Genomic DNA, 25561 nt, shown 5'->3' with positions numbered 1-25561 from the left:
GTACCTTCCCTGTACCCTCGACAAGACAAGCTTTAGGAGCAGAATTATGCTATTTGGCCCGTCTGCTCTGCCATTCGATCATGGCTGATAAGTTTCTCCCCCATTCCCCTGCCTTCTCCCCATAAGCATACAAAGTAGCAATACAAAGTAGCAAAAACATACAAAGTGGCAAAAATTAGTGGGAGACTAGAGGACTGGGAAATCTTTAGGGGGCAACAGAAAGCTACTAAAAAAGCTATAAAGAGAGTAAGATAAGATTATGAGAGTAAACTTGCTCAGAATATAAAAACAGATAATAAAGGTTTCTACAAATATATGAAACAAAAAAGAGAAGCTAAGGTAAATATTGGTCCTTTAGAGGATGAGAAGGGGGATTTAATAATGGGAGATGAGGAAATGGCTGAGGAACTGAACAGGTTTTTTGGGTCAGTCTTCACAGTGGAAGACACAAATAACATGCCAGTGACTGATGGAAATGAGGCTATGACAGGTGAGGACCTTGAGAGCATTGGTATCACGAAGGAGGTAGTGATGGGCAAGCTAATGGGGCTAAAGGTAGACAAGTCTCCTGGCCCTGATGGAATGCATCCCAAAGTGCTAAAAGAGATGGCTAGGGAAATTGCAAATGCACTAATGATAATTTACCAAAATTCACTAGACTCTGGGGTGGTCCCGGCGGATTGGAAATTAGCAAACGTGACACCACTGTTTAAAAAAAGGAGGTAGGCAGAAAGCGGGTAATTATAGGCCAGTGAGCTTAACTTTGGTAGTAGGGAAGATGCTGGAATCTATCATTAAGGAAGAAATAGCGAGGCATCTGTATGGAAATTGTCCCATTAGGCAGGCGCAGCATGGGTTCATAAAGGGCAGGTCGTGCCTAACTAATTTAGTGGAATTTTTTGAGGACATTACCAGTGCGGTAGATAACGGGGAGCCAATGGATGTGGTATATCTGGATTTCCAGAAAGCCTTTGACAAGGTGCCACACAAAAGGTTGCTGCATAAGATAAAGATGTATGGCATTAAGGGGAAAGTAGTAGCATGGATAGAGGATTGGTTAATTAATCGAAAGCAAAGAGTGGGGATTAATGGGTGTTTCTCTGGTTGGCAATCAGTAGCTAGTGGTGTCCCTCAGGGATCAGTGTTGGCCCACAATTGTTCACAATTTACATAGATGATTTGGAGTTAGGGACCAAGGGCAATGTGTCCAAGTTTGCAGATGACACGAAGATGAGTGGTAAAGCAAAAAGTGCAGAGGATACTGGAAGTCTGCAGAGGGATTTGGATAGGCTAAGTGAATGGGCTAGGGTCTGGCAGATGGAATACAATGTTGACAAATGTGAGGTTATCCATTTTGGTAGGAATAACAGCAAAAGGGATTATTATTTAAATGATAAAATATTAAAACATGCTGCTGTGCAGAGAGACCTGGGTGTGCTAGTGCATGAGTCGCAAAAAGTTGGTTTACAGGTGCAAGAGGTGATTAAGAAGGCGAATGGAATTCTGTCCTTCATTGCTAGAGGGATGGAGTTTAAGACTGGGGAGGTTATGCTGCAATTGTATAAGGTGTTAGTGAGGCCACACCTGGGGTAGTATGTTCAGTTTTGGTCTCCTTACTTGAGAAAGGACATACTGGCACTGGAGGGTGTGCAGAGGAGATTCACTAGGTTAATCCCAGAGCTGAAGGGGTTGGATTACGAGGAGAGTTTGAGTAGACTGGGACTGTACTCGTTGGAATTTAGAAGGATGAGGGGGGGATCTTATAGAAACATATAAAATTATGAAGGGAATAGATAGGATAGATGTGGGCAGGTTGTTTCCACTCGCGGGTGAAAGCAGAACTAGGGGGCATAGCCTCAAAATGAGGGGAAGTAGATTTAGGACTGAGTTTAAGAGGAACTTCTTCACCCAAAGGGTTGAGAATCAATGGAATTCCCTGCCCAGTGAAGCAGTAGAGGCTCCTTCATTAAATGTTTTTAAGATAAAGATAGATAGTTTTTTGAAGAATAAAGGGATTAAGGGTTATGGTGTTCGGGCCGGAAAGTGGAGCTGAGTCCACAAAGATCAGCCATGATCTCATTGAATGGTGGAGCAGGCTTGAGGGGCCAGATGGCCTACTCCTGCTCCTAGTTCTTATGTAACCCCTGATCAATCAAGAATCTATCTCTGTCTTCAAGACACTCAGTGACTTGGCCTCCACAACCTTCTGCAGCAATGGGTTCCAAAAGTTTCACAGATTCAACATCCTCTGGCTGAAGAAATTACTCATCTCAGTTTTAAAAGATCATTCCTTCAGTCTGAGCTGTGCCCTCGAGTTCTAGTCTCTCCTACTAATGAAAGCATGTTCTTCATATCCACTCTATCTGGGCCTCTCAGTGTCCTGTAAGTTTCAATGAGATCTCCCCTCATTCTTCTAATCGTTCCTCATATGACAAGCCCTTCATTCCCGGGATCATTCTTGTGAACCTCCTCTGGACCTCCTCAAAGGCCAACACATCCTTTCTTAGATATGGGGCCCAAAACTGCTCATAATATTCCAAATGGGGTCTGACCAGAGCCTCATGCAGCCTCAGAAGTCCATCCTTGATCTTGCATTCTAGCCCTCTTGAAATTAATGGCAACATTGCATTTGCCTTCTTAACTGCCAACTGAACCTGCATGTTAACTGTAAGAGAATCCTGAACTAGGACTCTCAAGTCCCTTTGTGCTTCAGATTTCCAAAGCCTTTCCTCATTTAGAAAATAATCTATGCCTCTATTTTTCCTACCATAAGCTCACACATTTCCACATTGAATTCCATCTGCCACTTCTTTGCCTACTCTCCCAGCCTATCCAAGTCCTTCTGCAGCCCCCCGCTTCCTCAACATCTACATATTTTTGTATTATCTGCAAACTTAGCAACATTGCCCTCAATTCCCTCTTCCAGATTGTTAATCTGTATCATGAAATTTTGTGGCCCCAACACTGACCGCTGCCGAACACCACTAGTCACCGACTGCAATCCTGAAAAATACCTCTTCATCCCAAGTTCCATTAATTTCACGTCTCGGCCTTCTGCCAGTCAACCAATCCTCTATCTAGTCCCTTCCCCTAAAACCATGAGCTCTTATCTTATTAAGCAGCCTCCTGTACAGTACCTTGTCAAAGCCTTCTGAAAATCCAACTCAATCATGTCCACTTGCTCTCCTCCGTCTAACTTTCTCGTTACCTCCTCAAAGAATTCTATCGGATGTGTCTGGCATGATCTTCCCCCAGACAAAACCGTGCTGTCTCAGTCCTATTTTACCATGCGCTTCCAAGTGTTCTGCAATCTCATCCTTCATAATACTCTAAAATCTTACCAACAACCAAAGTCAGGCTAACCAGCCTATAATTTCCCATCTTCTGCCTTCTTAAACAGGGGTGTTACATTACCATTTTCCAGTCCTCTGGGACCCTCCTCGACTCCAGTGGCTCCTGGAAGATCACCACCAATGTTTCCACAATCACCTCAGCTATTCCCTCAGGGCCCTGGGATGCAGTCCATCCGGTCCAGGTGATTTATCCACCTTGAGATCTTTCAGCTTCCCCAGCAACTTCTCCTTAGTGATGACCACTACACTCACTTCTGCCCCGACTCTCTTCAAGTTCTGGCATGCCACTAGTTTCTTCCATCGTGAAGACTGATGCAAAGTACATATTCAGTTCCTCTGCCATATCTTTGTTCACCATTACTACTTCTCCAGCCTCATTTTCCAGTGGTCCGATGTTCATTCTTGCCTCTCTTACCTTTTATAAACAGAAAAAAACTCTTGCAATCTTCTTTTATATTACTAGCTAGCTTACACTCATATTTCATATCCGCCTCCCCTTATTGCTTTTTTAGTTGTCCTCTGCTTTCATTTAAAGACGTCACAATTCTCTGGCTTCACATTCATCCTCACCACATTGTATGCTTTTTCCTTTGCTTTTATGCTGTCCCTGACTTTCCTTGTCGGCCATCTTTCCTTGTGTGGCGACCACGCCTGCATACAGTACTCTAGTTGTGGCCTAACAAGCATTTTATTCAGCTCCATCTTAATGGAGGCAAATGGGATACTTGCCTTTATTAGCCAGGGCATAGAATACAAGAGCAAGGGGGTTCTTCTATTCTATGCCTTGGCTAATAAAGGCAAGTACCCCATATCCCTTCTTAACCACCTAATAGCTACTTGTCCTGCTGCCTTCAGAGATCTATGGACATGCACCTCAAGGTCTCTCTGACCCTCTGTACTTCCTCGTGTCTTACTATTCACCGTGTATTCTCTTGTCTTGCTAGTCCTCCCAAAATGCATCACCTCACACTTTTCAGGGTTAAATTCCATTTGTCACTGTTACAGCCCGTAAGAAGGTCTCCCCTCTGAATGGAGGAGCCGGTCTGTGTGGGTCTTCTTTTTTGATAAACAATTTTATTAGGACATTTTGGCATAGTAAACAACAATATAAAACAGTGTGCAAAGAACAATCAATATAGTGCAAGAAAACCAGCTCCCCTCCTACAAGGACCAGCCTAACTACCCCCCTAATCTACGTTGCCCTAACCCCCCCCCATCCGACGATTAATTTTCCGCGAAGAAGTCGATAAATGGTTGCCACCTCCGAGCGAACCCTAACAGTGATTCTCTCAAAGCAAACTTAATTTTCTCCAGGCCGAGAAAGCTCACCATATCCGATAGCCAGGCCCCCGACTTCGGGGGGTTTTGAGTTCCTCCATGCCAACAGAATTCGTTGCCGGGCTACCAGGGAAGCAGAGGCCAAAACGTCAACCTCTCTCTCCTCCTGGACTCCCGGATCCTCCGAAACCCCAAAAATAGCCACCTCTGGACTCATCACCACACTTGTTTTCAGTACCCGGGACATAACGTCCGCGAATCCCTGCCAGAACCCCCTGAGTTTTGGACATGCCCAGAACATGTGTACATGGTTTGCCGGTACTCCCGAACATCTGCCGCACCCGTCCTCCAATCCAAAAAATTTACTCATCTGGGCCACTGTCATGAATTGAATCAGGCTGAGCCTAGCGCATGTTGCTGCTGCGTTTACCCTACTCAACGCCTCTGCCCATAAGCCCTCTTCCATCTCACCCCCGAGCTCCTCTTCCCACTTCCCACATGGTTTGCCGGTACTCCCGAACATCTGCCGCACCCGTCCTCCAATCCAAAAAATTTACTCATCTGGGCCACTGTCATGAATTGAATCAGGCTGAGCCTAGCGCATGTTGCTGCTGCGTTTACCCTACTCAACGCCTCTGCCCATAAGCCCTCTTCCATCTCACCCCCGAGCTCCTCTTCCCACTTAAGCTTCAGCTCCTCGATCTGCGTCTCCTCTGCTCCCATAAGTTCCTTATATATATCGAGACCCTGCCCTCCCCCACCATCCACTGTACACTACCCTGTCCTGGATCCCCCTAAGTGGCAGGCATGGGAAGGATGGAATCGGTCTGCGTAGAAAGTCCCGCACCTGCAAGTACCTGAACTCATTCCCTCTCGCCAGCCCAAATTTCTCCTCAAACGCCCTCATTCTCGGGAAGCTCCCTTCCAAGAACAAATCCCCCATCCTCTCAATCCCAGCCCTCCGCCATGCTCGGAACCCATCGTCCATATTCCCCGGGGCAAACCGGTGATTGTCGCAGATTGCGGACCAAACCGTTGCTCTCACTTCTCCCACATGCCTTCTCCATTGGCCCCAGATCCGCAAAGTCGCCACCACTATAGGACTGGTGGAGTACCGTGCCGGCGGGAGTGGCAGGGGCGCCCTAACCAGGGCTGCCAAGCTGGTGCCCCTGCATGAAGCGGCCTCCATTCTCCCCCAAACCGACCCCACTTCCACCATCCACTTCCTTATCATAGCTATGTTGGCCGCCCAGTAGTAGTTAAGGTTTGGCAGCGCCAGCACCCCTTCTCCTCGATTCCTCTCAAGCATCAATCTCCTCACCCGCGGGGACTTTCCCGCGCACACAAATTGCATAATCATTTTATTGATCTTCTTGAAAAAAGACCGCGGAATGAAAATGGGGAGACACTGGAAGATGAACAGGAATCTTGGGGAGGATTGTCATTTTAACCTCCTGCACTCTCCCCGCTAGTGTCAGTGGGAGCGCATCCCACCTCCGGAACTCAACCCTCATTTGCTCCACCAACCAAGATAAGTTCAACTTGTGCAGACGGCCCCAGTCCCGCGCAACTTGTGCAGACGACCCCAGTCCCGCGCCACCTGTATCCCTAAGTATCTAAAGCTATCCCCTACTATTTGAACAGCAGCCCCCTCAACCAACCCTCCTGACCCCTCGCCTGGAATACAAACTCCACTCCCTAGAAGCTCTCAGGGCAATTGCCAGCGGCTTTATTGCTATCGGAAACAGCAATGGGGAGAGGGGACACCCCTGCCTTGTCCCTCGGTACAGTCTAAAATAGTCAAATGTCGTCCTTTTCGTCCTCACATGCCTCCAGAGCCTGGTACAACAATCTGACCCAGTCGATAAAGCCCTCCCCGAACCCAAATCGTCCCAACACCTCCCATAAATAGTCCCACTCAACCCGGTCGAAAGCCTTCTCGGCATCCATTGCCACAACTACCTCGACCTCCCTACTCTCCGAGGGCATCATGATCACATTCAGCAGCCTTCTTAGGTTGGCCACCAGCTGCCTGCCCTTGACGAACCCGGTTTGATCTTCCTTAATGACATCTGGCACACAGTCCTCAATCCTAGCAGCCAAGAGCTTGGCCCGTATTTTAGCATCTACATTGAGCAGAGAGATCGGCTTATAGGACCCACATGTCTCCGGGTCTTTGTCCCATTTCAATATCAGGGAGATGGTGGCCTGTGAGATTGTCGGGGGTAGCACCCCTCTGTCTCTTGCCTCATTGAAAACCTTAACCGGCACCGGCCCCACTATCTCGGAGAACGTTTTGTAAAACGCCACTGGATACCCATCCGGCCCCATGGCTTTACCCGATTGCGTGCCCCTCAAGCCCCCCAATATTTCTTCGGTCCTGATCGGGGCCCCCAACCTGTCTACCAATCCCCTGCCCACTTTTCGGAAGGTCAGTCCATCCAGAAAGTGCCTCATCCCCTCCAGCCCCGGAGGGGGTTCCGAGGTGTAAAGCTTACTATAGAAGTCCCTGAACACCTTGTTCAGCCCTGCCGGATCCCCTGCCAGGTTTCCCCCCTCGTCGGTTACTTTCCCTATTTCCCTGGCCGCCTCCCTCTTCCTCAGTTGCTGTGCCAGCATTCTACGGGCTTTCTCGCCGTGCTCATAAATCACACCCCTCGTCTTCCTAAGCTGCTCCACAGCTATCACCCCAAACTCAGTCTGTAGCCTTCGTCGTTCCCTTAATAGCTCTGCCCTCGGGGTCTCCACATATCTCCTGTCTATCTGTAAGATCTCCTTTACCAGTCAGTCCGTTTCTGCCCTGTCCGTCCTGTCCCTATATGCTCTAATCAAAATCAGCTCCCCTCTCACCACTGCCTTCAGCGCCTCCCAAAGCACCACAGTTGAGACTTCCCCTGGTCATTGGCCTGCAGGTAGTTTTGCATACATGTCCTCACTCTCTCACACACCGCCTCGTCCGCCAACAAACCGATCTTCAGCCTCCATTGAGGGTGCTGAAAACTTTCCTTGCAGACCTGCAGAACAATGCAGTGCGGGGCATGGTCCGAAATAGCGATCGCCGAATATTCTACGTCTGTCACCCCTGCCAGCAAATCCATGCTCATGATGAAAAAAATCAATTCGGGAATACACCTTATGGACATGTGAATAGAACAAAAACTCCTTCCCCGTCGGCCAACTAGCCCTCCATGGATCAGCCCTCCCCAGTTGCTCCATAAACCCCCTCAGTTCTTTTGCGATTGCCTGCATCTTACCCGTTTTTGAACACAACCAGTCTAGGCCGGGGTCAAGGACTGTGTTAAAATCCCCTCCCATAATCAGCCTGTGAGAGTCCAGGTCAGGTATCTTCCCCAGCAGTCTCTTAATAAAATCCACATCATCCCAGTTTGGGGCATATACATTGACCAAAACTACCCTCATCCCCTCAAGCTTGCCACTCACATGACAAATCTGCCTCCCCCATCCGAGATTGTGCTGCCCACCTCGAATTGCACCCGTTTGTTGACCAAAATCGCGACCCCCCCCTGGTTTTAGTGTCCAGCCCCGAGTGGAAGACTTGGCTGATCCAGCCCTTCCTCAGTCTGACCTGGACAGCTACTTTCAGATGGGTCTCCTGAGCATTATTACGTCCGCTTTCAGCGCCCTCAGACGCGCGAACACACGTGCCCTCTCTACCGGCCTGTTTAACCCTCTAACGTTCCAGATGATCAGTCTGGTTGAGGGGCACCGTGCCCCCCCCACCCCCCTGCCGATCAACCATCTCCCTTCTTGGGGCCGCCCGTGTCGCGCTTCCCCTGGCCCACCGCCTGGCAGCCCCCACCCCTAAACCTCACCATGTTCCCGAACCCTAGTCCCTCCCTCGTCAGCAGATAAACTACGCCCCCCCCCCCCCAGCAACAACACCCTGTAACCTAACCCCTGCCAGAAACTAGCTATATACACCCCCCCCCCAACCTGGCTTCCATAGACCAGCTCACCCAGCTAGCCCGGTGACTCCGGCGCCAACAAGTCTCCCACCTATTGTTCCCTCTGACCCGTCCCACCGCCCATCAACACCACTTCCCCAAACCAGCCATCCTCGAGCAATTGCTCTGAAAAGAAACAAAAAAAAACAAGAAACAAAGAAAACCCCGATGCTAGCGCAAATCGAATAAAACAGAATAAGTAATAGGCACTTCCAACCACCCCGATCCGAACATAAAAAGCCCCCAGCACCAAATACCTTAACTACCCTCTTTTTCCAACGAAAACTCAAATACAGGAGAGAGAAAAAAAACAGGAAAAAAAACACAACACAAGAAAAACGTGTAAACATCGCTTAGTGTCTTTTTAACTCAAGTCCAAAAAGTCCTCAGTTCGGCACCAGCCCTTGTCTTTTGGTGAAGTCCATGGCATCCTCGGGTTCCTCAAAGTAATGGTGCCGTCCCTCGTGCGTGACCCACAGGCGCGCCAGGTACAGCAGCCCAAACTTCACCTGCTTCTTAAACAGTCTCTTTGACTTGCCTGTAGCCTGCCCTTCTTCTGGCATCTACAAAGCTCAGATCCTGGTAGATGCGCAAGACACTGATATTCCAATGGCAGCTCCGCGTGCGCTTGGCCCACTCCTTGTCCAGGAACCTGACCACCATCGCTCAGGGGGGCGCTCGCGACTGCCTCGCCAGCGCTCTGTGGGCCCTGTCCACCTCAACCGGGCGAGGGAAGACATCATCCCCCAACAGCTTCTGGAACATGTCCGCCACATACGCTGCAGCATCCTCTCCCTCAGTCCCCTCCGGGAGACCAACGATTCTCAAATTCTGCCGACGAGACCTGTTTTCCAGGTCCTCCACCTTTTCCAGGAGCCTTTTTTGTTGATCCTTCAGCTTCTCCATCTCCACCACCGTTTGGTGATCCTCCTGCTCCTCCAGCGCCTTTTCCACCTTCTGTATCGTCTGAATCTGGGCACCCAGCCTATGCTCCAGGCGCTCAATAAATTTCTGAATCGGGTCTAAACTGTCCCGCTTCAACGCGGTAAAGCCCTCTTGAATGACCTTCAGCAGATGCTCCTTCGTTGGCTGGGCTGTCTGCACCGGGGTCCGGACATATTGTCCTCAGCAGTAGCTTCTACACTGCCCTCGTTTGCCCACTTCTTCAGCTGTTTGCGATTCTTTCTGCTTCTTAATTCCATCCACCTATGTCTGGAGTCAGTGCCTGAGTGCCTATGCCTTCAAATCCAGCGCTCAAAAGTACAAAAAAGTCGGGGGAAAAGGGTCCAAAAGTCCGACTGGATCGAGAGCCACCAAATTTACTCCTCCATAGCCGCCACCGGAAGTCCCCCCCCCAAAGGTAATTATTTTAATAACAATGATAATCTTTGTCACAAGTAGACTTACATTAACACTGCAATGAAGTTACTGTGAGAAGCCCCTAGTCGCCATATTCCGGCGCCTTTTCAGGTACACAGAGGGAGGATTCAGAATGTCCAAATTACCTAACAGCACGCCTTTCACTCTCCAAGGATTACATCCTGCCGGAGCCGCAACCACCTTTCGTGTTGGATGGCCAAGACTCAAGAGCTGCCAGCCCTCTGATTAAGCCAGTAGCATTGGGAGCACACCTACCTTTTTTATTTAGACATTGAGCTTGGAGAGAACCAATTCGGAGGCTGGTTCCAGAAAAGAGTTCCTCCAGTCCGGCTCCACGCACTTGTGGCTCCTGATCCCCATTTTGTCCCAAAATTAAGGTCTCAAAGCCTGCAGGGCAAATGCTGCCCGATGTTATTCTACAGGAGGGTATAGTACCTTGTTTGTTTTTTTCGAGTTGTAGTCATAGACAATCTGGCTGCATGAAACCATGTCATCGTCATCATCCAGATCACACTTTATCTTTGCATTATTTCTAAAAACAAATTTTAGTTATTAAAATTGTGGAAGTCGTTTACATTTAAAAACATGACTTCAGAACAGCATCTTCTAAATTGTGAATTTTCAACCAATGATGTGCTGTGAATCATTACCCAGTTATTAACACACATTTTTCAAAAAACCTTACAGCCAGAGAGAGAAAACTTGCACCTCATCGGTCTAGATTGCATTTCCACAAATAAGTCAGTTAACGTGCATTTGTCACCTGCACTGCAGAAAAGTTGTATTTTTGTCATCCATTTATTCAGGGAACTTTGACCAGACAGCATTTATTGTCCATTCATAGTTGCACTGAGAAACTGATGTTGGACTGTTGTGGTGTGATGTTCACATGATTATGCTGGACGAGCTTCAGGATTTTGTCTCAGTTGCAACAAAGGATTTGCAGTACGTACTCAATACATATAAGAGAGGAACTTCTAGGTGTTCCAATGATGTTGCATTTTTCATCAGATGAGTGCTGTCAAGCATGGAAAGTGCTATCAGACACCCTTAGAAGCAGCACCTTGCTCACACATTGAGCTGAGTGTGGAGAGAGTGAGAACTGAGACCAATGGCACGGTATCAATCAAGTGAACATTGTTCTGGATGATGTTCAGCTTCAGTGGCGCCAATCAAGTTAATGGTTAACCACACTCTCACCTTAAGATCTAATCTCGTATCATCTACAGCCATTTCCCACTCATTAGGGCTATAGGGAGACATGAATAAAAGGCAAGAAAAAACATCCTTCCAGCCCATCCTGATCAGTCACTGTACCATCAACTAAACCCTTAGTCACACAATCGTCTAGGATGGGTGAAAAACCAAAGTCCCAACTAAAACTTTATGCCCTGGTCCCAAATTCCTCTCCAGACGCCCACTCAGGCTGAACGCAAAATATGTGGAACCTTGGATGTTTCATTTGACCATTATACGCTGTTTCAAATCCTGCTTCCTCTCCTTATGAATCACCTATTTCCATCTCTGCATTGTCTTCTCCAAGTCACCTCCATACCCACCTTTTCCTCCATACCCAACTTTTCCTACACTCTTCTCACTTGCCTCTTCGGGGGCACCTTGCACAATCGTCAATTTATCTAAAACTCCGCTGCATGCAATCTATCCAGCACAAGGTCCTTAACACCACATCCTCTTCAACCTCCCATCACCTAATATTTGCAATTCAGGGATTGCTGCAACTTCATCCACTCACTTACTGCTGCAATGGCAGCGCACACCTTTGTTCTTCAGACTCTAGCATTCTATTTCCCTCCTTCTTCTACCCGACTTTCAACATCAAAACCACCAGTTACTTTTGGCTGCACATTTTGGAGTGTTTTCCCAAAATCTTCTACGGCACTACAGCTCACCACTCCGACAGAAACCTCCATCTTTCAGCATGCTTTGGTCAGATTCTCTAACTTATCTACTTATGTTCGTCGTCCATTTTCACCTCCGTGATGCACCTTTGGACGTTTTAACATGTTGCAGGCACAATTTAAATGCAAGCAGTTATTGTTTAATATTTTAACTCCTGAAATAATGTATTATTCTCAATTTTATGCATACAGATAATCCAAGAGCACCACATTACGTTGAATATACTGTACAAACTGAGCAAATAATATAAAAAAACGGTTTTATATTTACTTTGACCAAATTCATACCGTAGTAAATCAAAGTGACAGCCCTGTTATTACCATAGGAAACATTAAACATTTCTACTTCCTCTTTCTTTCAAATCTTCTTTCCCATCATGATCAACTTACCAACCTTGTATTCCGAATTTTGTCAATCTCGTTGTTGTAACTCTGGCTTCTGATAATGGTCTGGAATGCCTCTGTGGGGTCAATGAGTTGACCCCAGACCTTCGATCCAAGTCGATCAAGGATTACCATGAAGCACTGCAGAGCTGGCCAGAATGGATCAGAAGCATCATCTATAATACAAATCATCGCAGAGAAATCAGTCTAAAATTCTAACCTTCGATGGTTTAAAACAATTTACACACGGTTCCCAAATTCACAAAAAAATTGCTTGATTGAAAACGATTAAAACCCATTCAGTGGCAATTTACACAGACTTCAGCAAAAAGAAATATTAGTTTGATAGCGGAGAATAAAGAGGCTTTAACAGCCTAAGTGACTGATTTTGCAACAAAGGAGGGATGGGCAATTGCTCCCTCCTGTAGTGTAGCTGTTATGTCCAAGATATATTGGTCTGGATTTACTGACTGTGAGATTGATTGTTTTGACAGATTTTTTCGCAACACTAATAAGAAAATCTAGACCATTATTACCATTTAATTTTGTAGATAGATTGAAAATCCTCAGTGATCTTGGTCAAGATATTAGACAGTTTTAAGTAAATAAAGCTAGGGCACGCTTAGCCAGAACAAAACTTGCATTAATAATGTTTGACATCAAAGCTAGGTTAAGTTCATTTATATTATTCATTTATTATTAATTTCCTGAGAAGAAAGGTACTGAAGCATTATAGTTTAAAATGATCTGATTTTAAAACGAAAAGAGGTGTAACAGGTTTTTCTGGGTATGATGAACAGATACCACGAAAAGCTAAAAATATCCGGGCCCGTATTTAAAAAGCAACAATTCTTCTGACATGTTTAGATTTTTTTTTAAATCTCCAAACTAACTAGAAGCATAAAATTTTCCCTCAACACTGACAAAGGGGTTGCTGGTAACTGGAATGTCCATAACTGCACTAGCTTCATCCACAAATTTAGGATTTCATAGAATTTACAGTGCAGAAGGAGGCCATTCAGCCCATCGAGTCTGCACCGGCTCTTGGAAAGAGTACCCTACCCAAGATCCACACCTTCACCCTATCCCCATAACCAGGTAACCCCACCCAACACTAAGGGCAATTTTGGACACCAAGGGCAATTTAGAATGGCCAATCCACCTAACCTGCACATCTTTGGACTGTGGGAGGAAACCGGAGCACCCGGAGGAAACCCACGCACACACGGGGAGGATGTGCAGACTCTGCACAGGCAGTGACCCAAGCCGGAATCGAACCTGGGACCTTGGAGCTGTGAAGCAATTGTGCTATCCACAATGCTACCGTGCTGATGTTTTGAATTAGATGATCCTTTTCTAAAAAAAAAGTACATTTTGTCACCATTTTTTCTAGTTAGTTTTGCTTCTGCTAATGCAGCATGACATTTGACTAAATTACATTGCACAAGTGGCATTATTCTCAATTTCATATGCATACATATAACACAGGAGCACCAGTTTGTGTTGAAAATACTGCAGAAATTATATTAAGTCTTTTTATATTTTGACCAAAACGTCATAAGTAAGTCAAAGTGAAAGTGCCGTTATCGCTACAGGAAACAGCATTAAATATGTCTACTTCCTTTTCCCTTCAAAGCAGGTTTTTTGATTGTGGTTTTTCTAATTGAAGCTATTTTTTAAACAAAATTTCTCCCATTGCACCTCAAGACACTGTAAATGTGCAGTTTGGTCAGATCATTTAGAAGTATTAAAACTAACACAAGCAGATAAATAAACTGAGATTTTATTTGCTTAGAATGCCCCAAAATAAAGTATGGGTTAATCCTTTTAACATAAGCACGTCCGTGACAAGCATCTCTATGACTTCAGACTTGTCATCAAGTTTTATTACAATATCATATTTACAGACCTATTCAGGCATACCTGGTTTACATTTCATCATGGTGTTCAGAATTGACTTCATGAAGTCATTTTGTTTATCCTGAGCAAGTAGCAGTGAGTCCATAGCTTGTTCATCCAACACCATCAATAGCATGCAGATACCTATGGAAGTGAAGATTTATATCGCACACAGTATATGGCAGCATTGAAATAAGTTCTCAATAGTTACATCTTAATTAAATGACTTCAATTTCTTTTCTATTCATATAAAAAAGAAACCAAGTATAATTAATTATTTTATTTGTAAATGAGTGCACTCTCATTAAATTCAATGCAAACAGAATAATGTGCTTTGGCAACATTATACAGAAGAGCGAGAGTAACGCAGATCAACACAGAGATTGGGTTTCCCCTAAATTTAAAAGACTGGACTGGAGTTTTGTAAGAATAGGGAGATTACTTTGATTAGAGGAATTATGGGGAAGGTGACTTTTTGATTAAGAGCATGTTTGAAATGCAAATGGAAACATAAGAGGCAGCAATCTTGAATTAGCACCTTTGACAACCCTACTGGAAATACACTTTATATGGTTGGTAAGAGTTCAAAAGCAGTAGCACTTTAATATGCTATTCAGTAATATAGGTAATTAAAAAGATAAGTTTATAAAACAGCAAATCAAATCAATTAGCTTGTTACCTGTGGGAACAATATACAAAAGCAACAAGTCACTTTGAACAGCTACAGGACTGCAGGTCAAAATTGTAATAGTTTGTACAGATATGGAGAACCCCATTATAGGAAGAATATAAAAGCAATGGGAAATTGCAGTATAGATTCATTAGGATGTTACCAGCAACGAGAAGTATGAAGAGATTAAAGAATTTAGACCTTTCTTCCTTTCAACTGAGAAGGTCAAGGTCGAGAAGACAATAGAAGTCGCAAAAATCATGACGGTTTATGATAAAGGTTATTAGCACAGATAATTTCAATTGGTTGACAAGACTGTTAGGTCTCCCTGGAGACCAAAGAAAATAAGTTCAAATTTTAGTAAATAGCTGAAAGGATGAAATTATAAGATTTCACATTATGACTTTTACTGTAACAATAGACTAAAAGTGCTATTTACTAAATGCTATTTCTGTAAGCAAATTGCACTTTAATCTACAGAACAAAACTCGCCCCTTTTACTTCTAACACATCCGAAAAACCCACTTTACAAGTATCCTTTACACTTTAATTATTGGAGTTTCCCAGACCCAGTCCAAAGTGATTCCTTGCTCCCAAGAGTTTACTTCCTTTCCTTTATTTTCACAGCCTGGTAACTGTTGACCCAGAACTCTCTCAAGAGAGGGTTTTTCCATGCGATTTTAACATAAACCAGGTGAATCTTACAATCTTGCTTCATATCATGAACCCAGCCTCTTCTATGTGAGCATTAGATCCCACCTGCTTTTGTGCATGGTGAATCATTAAGACGACTCTCCACTCCCTCTCGGATCCTGGCAGACTAACTTGTCTGAGAGTTTACTTTAGGAAAAGCTGCAACCTTATCTCAAGGACCATACCACTCTTAAAACCCATTTCCATAGCAATGTGAATCATATGAGTCTCGTATCAGGGTAGAAATGCTGATTTTTCTTTAGACCCCCAACTTTATTCTATCATAGAAATAAATAGACAATGCTGCCTCATGGCGCCGAGGATCCGGATTCGATGCCGGCCCGGGTCACTGTCCACGTGGAGTTTACACATTCTCCCAGTGTCTGTGTGGGTCTCACCCCCACAACCTAAAGACGTGCAGGGTAGGTGGATTGGCCACACTAAATTGGCCCTTAATTTAAAAAAATTATAAACGGACAATTTAAAGTATAACTGTTTCGAACCCAACATTTTCAACATCTTCCTGAGACTTTGAAGGCTAGCTGTCAAATCACTGTAAACACTGATGCCATTGTCTTTTATGCATAAACACCTTGCACCAGTGAAGGGTAACCTAGGCTAGTGAGTGAGCCGCAGAAGTGGCCCTTCTTCTGAGTGGGCCACAAGATCGAAATCGGGTATGTTCACCAACTATCACCCCTTGAATAAGATTGAATACGTTTGATACAAGTCAAATATTTCACAATAAGTTATAGAAAATATTTAATTATTCATACATTAATAGACCGATCAATTTCAAGTAGTAAAAACAAAATAAATATTCACACTTGATTGGATGCACAGCGCTCGCAGTCAATGTTGTATGCAATCAGCATTAACCTCATTTCATGTACCCTTGCTTTCCGTGCATATCATTTCAGTCATTCCAGGAGGTAAAAAGCTATGTGGATGGAAATGAGCAGAACGTGACAATGCTGCCTGTGGGCAGATCAACAGAATGTCTCATGGGCTGCACATGCTAGTAAGCCACTCAGTTCAGAGGCTATTGAGAAAGGCAACCAATGTAGCACTTGAGAAAAAAATAACCATTATGGGTTGAATTTGAGCTTCATTCTTGTTGTGATGCCTGCTTGTTCAACAGTGCCCTCTTTCATCAATAGTCTGTCACTCAGTTTTCTAGATGTAGGCACAGACTGATCGTGGGAATGAATCATGGTCAGTTCACAACAGATCGAGGCCCCTCAAGATGGTTACTAGACCCTCATCAATTGTCCTTGGGTTTACTTGCCACTTTACAAACTAAAACTTTCGTATCTCACCCTCGTTACAGGCTGGCACTACGGGCAACACTCATTAAAGGCAGTTGCTCGGAGCTACTGATAAGAACATAAGAACTAGGAACAGGAGTAAGCCATCTGGCCCCTCGAGCCTGCTCCGCCATTTAATGAGATCATGGCTGATCTTTGTGGACTCAGCTCCACTCTCCGGCCAGTACACCATATCCCCGAATCCCTTTATTCTTTAGAAAGGCATCTATCTTTTTCTTAAAAACATTTAAAGGAGCCTCAACTGCTTCACTGGGCAAGGAATTCCAGAGATTCACAACCCTTTGGGTGAAGAAGTTCCTCCTACACGCCGTCCTAAATCTACCTCCCCTTATTTTGAGGCTATGCCCCCTAGTTCTGCTTTCCCCTACCAGTGGAAACAACCTGCCCGCATCTATCCTATCTATTCCCTTCATAATTTTATATGTCTCAATAAGATCCCCCCGCATCCTTCTAAACTCCAATGAGTACAGTCCCAGTCTATTCAACCTCTCGTCATAATCTAATCCCCTCAACTCTGGGATCAACCTAGTGAATCTCCTCTGCACTCCCTCCAGTGCCAATATGTCCTTTCTCAGGTAAGGAGACCAAAACTGAACACAATATTCCAGATGCGGCCTCACCAACACCATATACAATTGCAGCATAACCTCACTAGTCTTGAACTCCATCCCTCTAGCAATGAAAGACAAAACTCGATTAGCCTTCTTAATCACCTGTTGCACCTGCACACCAACTTTTTGCGACTCGTGCACCAGCACACCCAGGTCCCTCTGCACAGCAGCATGTTTTAACATCTTACCGTTTAAATAATAATCCATTCTGCTGTTATTCCTCCAAAAATGGATAGCCTCACACTTGGCAACATTGAATTCCATCTGCCAGACCCTAGCCCATTCACCTAACCTATCCAAATCCTTCTGCAGACTTCCGGTATCCTCTGCCCTTTTTGCTTTACCACTCATCTTAGTGTCGTCTGCAAACTTTGACACATTGCACTTGGTCCCCAACTCCAAATCGTCTATGTAAATTGTGAACAACTGCGGGCCCAACACTGATCCTTGAGGGACCCCACTAGTTACAGGTTGCCAACCAGAGAAACACCCATTTATCCCCACTCTCTGCTTTCTGTTAGTTAACCAATCCTCTACCCATGCTACCACTTTACCCTCAATGCCATGCATCTTTAGTTTATGCAGCAACCTTTTGTGTGGCACCTTGTCAAAAGCTTTCTGGAAATCCAGATATACCACATCCATTGGCTCTCCGTTATCTACTACACTGGTAACGTCCTCAAAAAATTCTACCAAATTAGTCAGACACGACCTACCCTTTGTGAACCCATGCTGCGTCTGCCCAATGGGACAATTTCCCTCCAGGTGCCCCACTATTTCCTCCTTAATATGATAGATTCCAGCATTTTCCCTACAACGTAAGTTAAACTTACCGGCCTATAATCACCCGCTTTCTGCCGACCTCCTTTTTTAAACAGTGGTGTCGCGTTTGCTACTTTCCAATCCTCTGGGACCACCCCAGAGTCTAGTGAATTTTGATAAATTATCACTAGTGCGTTTACAATTTCCCTAGCCATCTCTTTTAACACTCTGGGATGCATCCCATCAGGGCCAGGAGACTTGTCTACCTTTAGCCTCATTAGCTTGCCCAATACTGCCTCCTTAGTGATTACAATCATCTCAAGGTCCTCACCTATCATATCCTTATTTCCATCAGTCACTGGCATGTTATTTGTGTCCTCCACTGTGAAGACTGACCCAAAAAACCTGTTCAGCTCCTCAGCCATTTCCCCGTCTCCTATTATTAAATCTCCCTTCTCATCTTCCAAAAGACCAATATTTACCTTAGCCACTCTTTTTTGTCTTATATATTTGTAGAAGCTTTTACTATCTGCTTTTATGTTCTGAGCCAGTTTACTTTCATAGTCTACCTTACTCTTCTTTATGGCTTATATAGTAGCTTTCTGTTGTCCCCTAAAGACTTCCTAGTCCTCTAGTCTCCCACTAATTTTTGCCACTTTGTATGTTTTTTCCTTCAATTTGATACTCTCCCTCACCTCCTTAGATATCCACAGTCGATTTTTCCCCTTTCTACCGTCTTTCTTTTTTGTCGGTATGAACCTTTTCTGAACACTGTGAAAGATGGCTCGGAAGGTTCTCCACTGTTCCTCAACTGCTTCACCATGAAGTCTTTGCTCCCAGTCTACCTTAGCTAGTTCTTCTCTCATCCCATTGTAATCGCCTTTGTTTAAGCACAAAACACTAGTGTTTGATTTTACCTTGTCATCCTCCAACTGTATTTTAAATTCCACCATATTGTGGTCGCTCCTTCCAAGAGGATCCCGAACTATGAGATAATTAATCAATCCTGCCTCATTACACAGGACCAGATCTAGGACCGCTTGTTCCCTTGTAGGGTCCATTACATACTGTTCCAGGAAATTATCCCGGGCACATTCTATAAACTCCTCCTCAAGGCTGCCTTTACCAACCTGGTTAAACCAATCGATATGCAGATTAAAATCTCCCATGATAACCGCTGTACCATTTCTACATGCATCCGTTATTTCTTTGCTTATTGCCTGCCCTACCATCCTGTTACTATTTGGTGGCCTATAGACTACTCCTATCAGTGACCTTTTCGCCTTACTATTCCCGATTTCCACCCAAATTGATTCAACCTTGTCCTCCATAGCACCAATATCATCCCTTACTATTGCCTGGATGCCATCCTTAAACAACAAAGCTACACCACCGCCCTTACCGTCCATTCTATCCTTTCGTATAGTCTGATACCCTTGGATATTTAACTCCCAGTCGTGACCATCTTTTAACCATGTTTCAGTAATGGCCACTAAATCATAGTCATTCACGATGATTTGCGCCATCAACTCATTTACCTTATTTCGTATACTACGAGCATTCAGGTAAAGTACACTTATGCTGTTTTTTATGTCTTTGTTATGAATCCTAACACCTTGATCAGTAACTTTTCGCAATTTATTTTTCCTCTTACCCTTTCTCCTAATTTTCCTGGTCTTTGAACCCATATCTCGACATAATAACCTGTCACGTAACCTGCTGCCTTGATCTCCATTAACCATTATACTGTCCATAGCTTTACACTTCCCTTCCCCAACTTGCTAGTTTAAAGTCCTTGTGACCAACCTATTTATCCTAATCGCTAGAACACTGGTCCCAGAATGGTTCAGGTGAAGACCGTCCCAACAGTACAGGTCCCTCCTGCCCCAGTACTGATGCCAATGCCCCATGAAATGGAATCCCCCTTTCCCGCACCACTCCTTTAGCCACGTGTTAACTTCTCTAATTTTCTCAACCCTATGCCAATTGGCACGTGGCTCGGGTAGTAATCCAGAGATTATAACCCTGGAGGACCTGCTCTTTAATTTAGTCCCTAGTGGTTGATAATCCCCAAACAGGTCCTCTTTCCTAGTCTTACCTATGTTGTTAGTCCCAACGTGGACCACAACAACTGGATCCTCCCCCTCCCTCTCCAAAATCCTTTCAAGCCGATCAGAGATGTCCCTCACCCTGGCACCGGGCAGGCAACATACCATGCAGGACTCTCGATCTGGCTTACAAAGAATGCCATCAATCCCCCTAAATATAGAATCCCCTACAACTACCACTTGTCTTTTTGCTCCCCCCTCTTGAATGGCTTCCTGTACCACGGTGCAGTGGTCAGTCAACGCATCCTCCCTACAGCCCTCTTCCTCATCCACACAGGGAGCAAGTACCTCATGCCTGTTGGACAAGGTCAAGGGCTGAGGCTCCTCAACTCCTAAACTCAGGATCCCCCTACCTGCCTCCCTTGCAGTCACACCACTCTGTCCCTGACCACTGTCCGAATTAACAGAACTTATTCTACCGGGTGTGACTGCCTCCTGAAACAAAGCGTCCAGGTAATGTTCCCCTTCCCTGATGTGCCGCAGTGTGTGCAGCTCGGTCTCCAGCTCATCAATTCTGAGCCGAAATTCCTCGAGCAGCCAACACTTGCTGCATATGTGGTCACTGACGGTCTCAATGGGATCCACCAGTTCCATCATCATATAGCAACAGCACATCACCTGTCCAGCCATATTCAACTAGTTAATTAATTTAAATATTTTTTAAAAAAAATTTCTTTATATAACCTCAAGGATAAACTCGAACACCAACAAAAACACAGCCCTCTCTCACCACTCACCCGAACTCAGTCGCTCACCTAAACTCAGATGCACTCTGTTCCAATCAGCACTCCGTGACTAAAGGCACTCCTGCCACACCTTTTGTGCACTCACCTCTCCCAGCACTGTCCCAGCTCTCTCCTCCCGCGCTTTTTAAATCTCCCGGCTCTCTCCTCCGGCGCTGTTTTCGCTGTCCCGGCTCTCTCTGCTCCCGCGCTGTTTTCGCTGTCCCGGATCACTCCTCCCGCGCTTTTGAAATCTCCCGGCTCTCTCCTCCGGCGCTGTTTTCGCTAACCCGGCTCTCTCTGCTCCCGCGCTTTTTTCGCTGTCCCGGCTCTCTCTGCTCCCGCGCAGTTTTCGCTGTCCCGGCTCTCTCCCGCGCTTTTTAAATCTCCCGGCTCTCTCCTCCGTCGCTGTTTTTGCTGTCCCGGCTCTCTCTGCTCCCGCGCTGTTTTCGCTGTCCCGGCTCTCTCCTCCCGCGCTTTTTAAATCTCCCGGCTCTCTCCTCCGGCGCTGTTTTTGCTGTCCCGGCTCTCTCTGCTCCCGTGCTGTTTTTGCTGTCCCGGCTCTCTCCTCCCGCGCTTTTTAAATCTCCCAGCTCTCTCCTCCGGCGCTGTTTTCGCTGTCCCCGCTCTCTCTGCTCCCGCGCTGTTTTCGCTAAGGAACGTGTTGCAGAATAAACCATTTCAATGCATGTCCGTGGGAACTAAGGATTCACAAATGTGGCCAAGTTGGTAATGCCTCACAAACTGCTATTTTTATACGTGATCAGGATTATACATTGTTAGTAGTTAGTGCATATCTAGGAAATAATATGCATTAGTGCATATGTGGGAAATAACATGTATTCAAATTAGGTGCACGCGACAATAAACAAATCCACTCCAATCCATATATATTCCAGGTGCCTCTGCTCCGAACCCACACCAACAGAGACCTACAGAAGATCTTTAAATCACCATGATCATCATTACACTCACCAAGCCAGTAGTTTTTGTGGTTGGTAACATCATAAAGATGGGGTGGCAAAAGAATCAATTTTCCTTCTTCTATTCCATAACTGTTATAGAAATCTGTATTTTCAAAGAGATCCAGTTCAATGACCTTCAGTAGGCAAGTTATCACTTCCTGCAAGTCATAGAAATCATCTCGTTCCACCTTTCCAAGAGATCTGGCAGCAAGGATTGCCCATCTTCGGATCTAAAAACAAACAGAAGCATTAACAAATCTGCATGCCACTAGTTTATTTTTTAAAATAGGCAAATAGCTTTCATTTCTCTCCCGTTGGTCACATATTAGCTGCTACCAAGGGTGACCTGTTCCTTATAATACAAAGCTGCTCCAAACCAAACACTAAAAAGTGCACCAGCTCAGACCATCTATAAGCAAATGTATATGAAATGAAACGTGCAAATATTTAATTATAGGGTGACTAAATAAATTTACTCTCAATGAGAGCCCAGCCAGTGGGATAGACAAAACAATTGCAACCATCTTGCTCACAAATTGAGAAAAAAATGATTAAACCTTTAACACATGTCTGTGTACAAAGCACAGAAAGTGGAATTCATGACAAGACTTTAAAAAAAAAAAGATCCGATAGTTTACTTCTGGATTAAACAAATGGATCTGAATCCAGAGGTCATTTTTAACCTGTCACACACACGATCATGGTTAAACTGGTTGAGCCCTCAATTCCACCTTCATGTCTTCCTCAGGCAACCCTCAACTCCGTTGTCAATCAATCCCTACCACCTTATATAGTGTATACAGGAATTTAAGTCAATTTTCAAATCTATCGTGGAAGCATTTCCGACTGTGCCAAGTAACCCTTAGTGATTTTCACTACCACCGATTTATCATAATAATTTGGTCACAGGGATATCTACCCACGTTTTAGAATGGCTCTGCTTTCAAGAGAATAAGAGTTGAAACTACATTACAAGGCACCAAAGAGTTCATCTCATACATGTAGACTTTTAGGTAGGTCACACGTTCAATTCACATACAATTGCTACACATTGTGGTCCTTCGCAAGTAACAAATTGTATTCTTAAATATAAAATCGTTGGGAAATTTGGATTTTCCAACTCAAACACAAAAATAGACTTTAGATTTTATTAGGTTTTTGTGTATGTAACAAATTGGCCTCCTAACATTGTGCCAGTTAGACACAAAAATAAAATCACTGAATATGTTATAAATTTGAAATAAAAGCTGAGATTGTTGGAATGCAAATGCAGATCTACGAACAATTGTTGAAGGACCTATGATGAAGTTCCTATTTCTATATGCAAATGATACTTTCCAATCGTAGAATTCATACAGTGCAGACGGAGGCTATTCGATCATTGAGTCTGCATCAACCCTCTGAAAGGGCACCCCCACCCAGGCCCACTCCCCTGCCCCATCCCCGCAACCCCACCTAACCTGCAAATCCTTGGACACTAAGGGGCAATTTAGCATGGCCATTCCATATCTTTAGACTGTAGGAGGAAACCAGAGCACCCGGAGGAAACCCACGCAGAAAAAGGGAGAAAGTGAAAACTCCACACAGTCGCCCAAGGCGGAAACGAACCAGGGTCCCTGGCGCTGGGAGACAGCAGGCTAACCACTGTGATGCCCTTTCAGAGCTTCAGTTTTTTTCCAAAGCAAAACAAACGACTTCCAACGAAAATCATGTACTATTGATAGTTCACAAGCTGGATCATGGCGTAGTCAAATAAGACTTACCGTTTCATTTGGGTGTACCAAAAGTAGATAGATACCAGGATATTTTTCAAATGTCTGAAAGGAGAAATTCACCTGCTCCATTTTACTAAGGGCCTCAACATACAAATCACCTAAAACAAAAAGTACAAGTTATTTTTATACTGTCCTCAGAGATTATTAGAAAGTAGATTTTCAATGTTCCAGGAATTCCTGAAACCAGAGACTCCAGAAAAACTAAATTACTGCCTCAAGTCACAAATGATCCAAGATTTTTATTCTGATCACAACGTCCTTCTCCCCAGTTTTGCAAATGATATCCCAACTGCAACTGATCTCATTCAGATGGAGATAGTTTGAGACACAGCCCATTGGAATAAAAGCAAAATTGGTGAAATTGCAAGTAGATTATCCACCCATCTCCTTCAATCTTGTTCTTCAGTTGATTAATGGAAAAACCTACCACTCTAAAAGTACCTGCACCTTTCACATCGTAAAATGCTCAGAGGTGTTCTCATGGCCAAGGGAGAAGGGGTGAACCATCTCCCTTCTATTCAATCTCCTTGGTTGGTCACAACAAAGGTTTAAGCTTTGTTTCTTTTGTACAAGGACATATCATTTTCAAATCAGATGTATTTAACTTGTGAACAATATGGAGCCAATAAAACAAGGTTTCCCAGAGTCAAAGAAAGAGAAATTGTATTAACCACATACACACAGGTGTCACAGAGATGTGTCCTTTGATTGTGATTTTAAATTTTAAATGTTGCAGCTGATTTAGGTTAGCTAGTTTCTTGGAGGCAGATATGTTAATTCCAAAAGAGGCGGTGAGGGAGAGAGGGCGAGCCCTTTGTCTCCTCCGCTGAAGACTTTCATCACACCACTTATGTTACTTGCAAATCTCTCTCTATTGGCTGTCAGCCTTGCCTTGAAATACTTCACCCATTATGTATTCCCAAGAGGTTTTGGGTGGGTCTGTCTGTGACAGCCATTGTTTCAATATCCATTACTTTGCATATTTAATGGCTCTTCTTGAGACAGTTATGAATTTTGATGGGTGTCTGGATTATAGGAAATGTCACTCGCTTCACACTCCAAAGGGCGACTCGTTTGTTTCTCATATCCACCTTGGAATGTGTCCTTGCGTTTTGTCATCAGCTGTGTCGCAGTTCAAATTGCAACATTTCCAGTCAGTTGGCAGTTAAAAAAAATACTGGCAAAATTAAAGGGGCAGAGTCTCGAAACAGTTTTAGCAAACAAAATTAAATTTGAAATGAAGTTATTTATAAAGATTTTAAGACATATCTAAAAGCTTTGTCAGAGTGCTAGGTTTGAAGGAACATTTCAAAGGGAAGAGAGGGTTACAGAGGCAGAAGGATTTAGGAGGGAATTCGAGAGCTTAGGGCCTAGACTGAAGGTACCTCCGCCAAAGGATAGGAATTGGAGAATGCAGTTAATAGAATCAGACAGCTCAGAAAGAGGCCATTCACCCCATCACCTGTGCCAGCAGTTTCAAAGAGCTATCCAATTTCTCATACTCCTCGATCTCAATATCGATGGCAAGAAAGTCTGAAATCCTCACACTTCTTGTTGGGAGTTGAGGTCACCAGGGAGAGTGAATTAAGGAGATGGTTGATCGTGGAGAAAAGCTTGTATTTGTATTTCAGGATGATCCTAGAGTAGTTAGCAGTTTTGACAGAGAACAAGGCCAATTAGTGCTCAATATGGTAAAGCCAGATAGGAATGAGTGGCCAAAGAGTTTTGCACTGTATGGATTAAATACTT

General features: G+C 44.5%; 1 protein-coding gene across 5 annotated transcripts in view; it reads right to left on the bottom strand.

Annotated features, from left to right (window-relative positions):
• Positions 1 to 25561, bottom strand: part of setx (senataxin) — a 124883-nt gene that overhangs the window by 64906 nt on the left and 34416 nt on the right. For 4 of the 5 annotated variants that reach the window (XM_072488595.1, XM_072488597.1, XM_072488593.1 and 1 more), the window contains exons 4-8: positions 23801 to 23910; positions 22048 to 22267; positions 14203 to 14322; positions 12290 to 12455; positions 10412 to 10508 (exon numbers count right to left, since the gene is read on the bottom strand). In XM_072488595.1, the coding sequence (XP_072344696.1) occupies positions 10412 to 10508; positions 12290 to 12455; positions 14203 to 14322; positions 22048 to 22267; positions 23801 to 23910 (713 nt within the window). Of the gene's footprint in view, positions 1 to 10411; positions 10509 to 12285; positions 12456 to 14202; positions 14323 to 22047; positions 22268 to 23800; positions 23911 to 25561 lie in introns of those variants that run through there. The other variant, XM_072488596.1, reaches the window with a different exon arrangement.

Source organism: Scyliorhinus torazame, chromosome 22 (assembly GCF_047496885.1).
Source record: "Scyliorhinus torazame isolate Kashiwa2021f chromosome 22, sScyTor2.1, whole genome shotgun sequence".
Lineage (NCBI taxonomy): Eukaryota > Metazoa > Chordata > Chondrichthyes > Carcharhiniformes > Scyliorhinidae > Scyliorhinus > Scyliorhinus torazame.
This window is presented reverse-complemented; position numbering and strand designations above follow the sequence as displayed.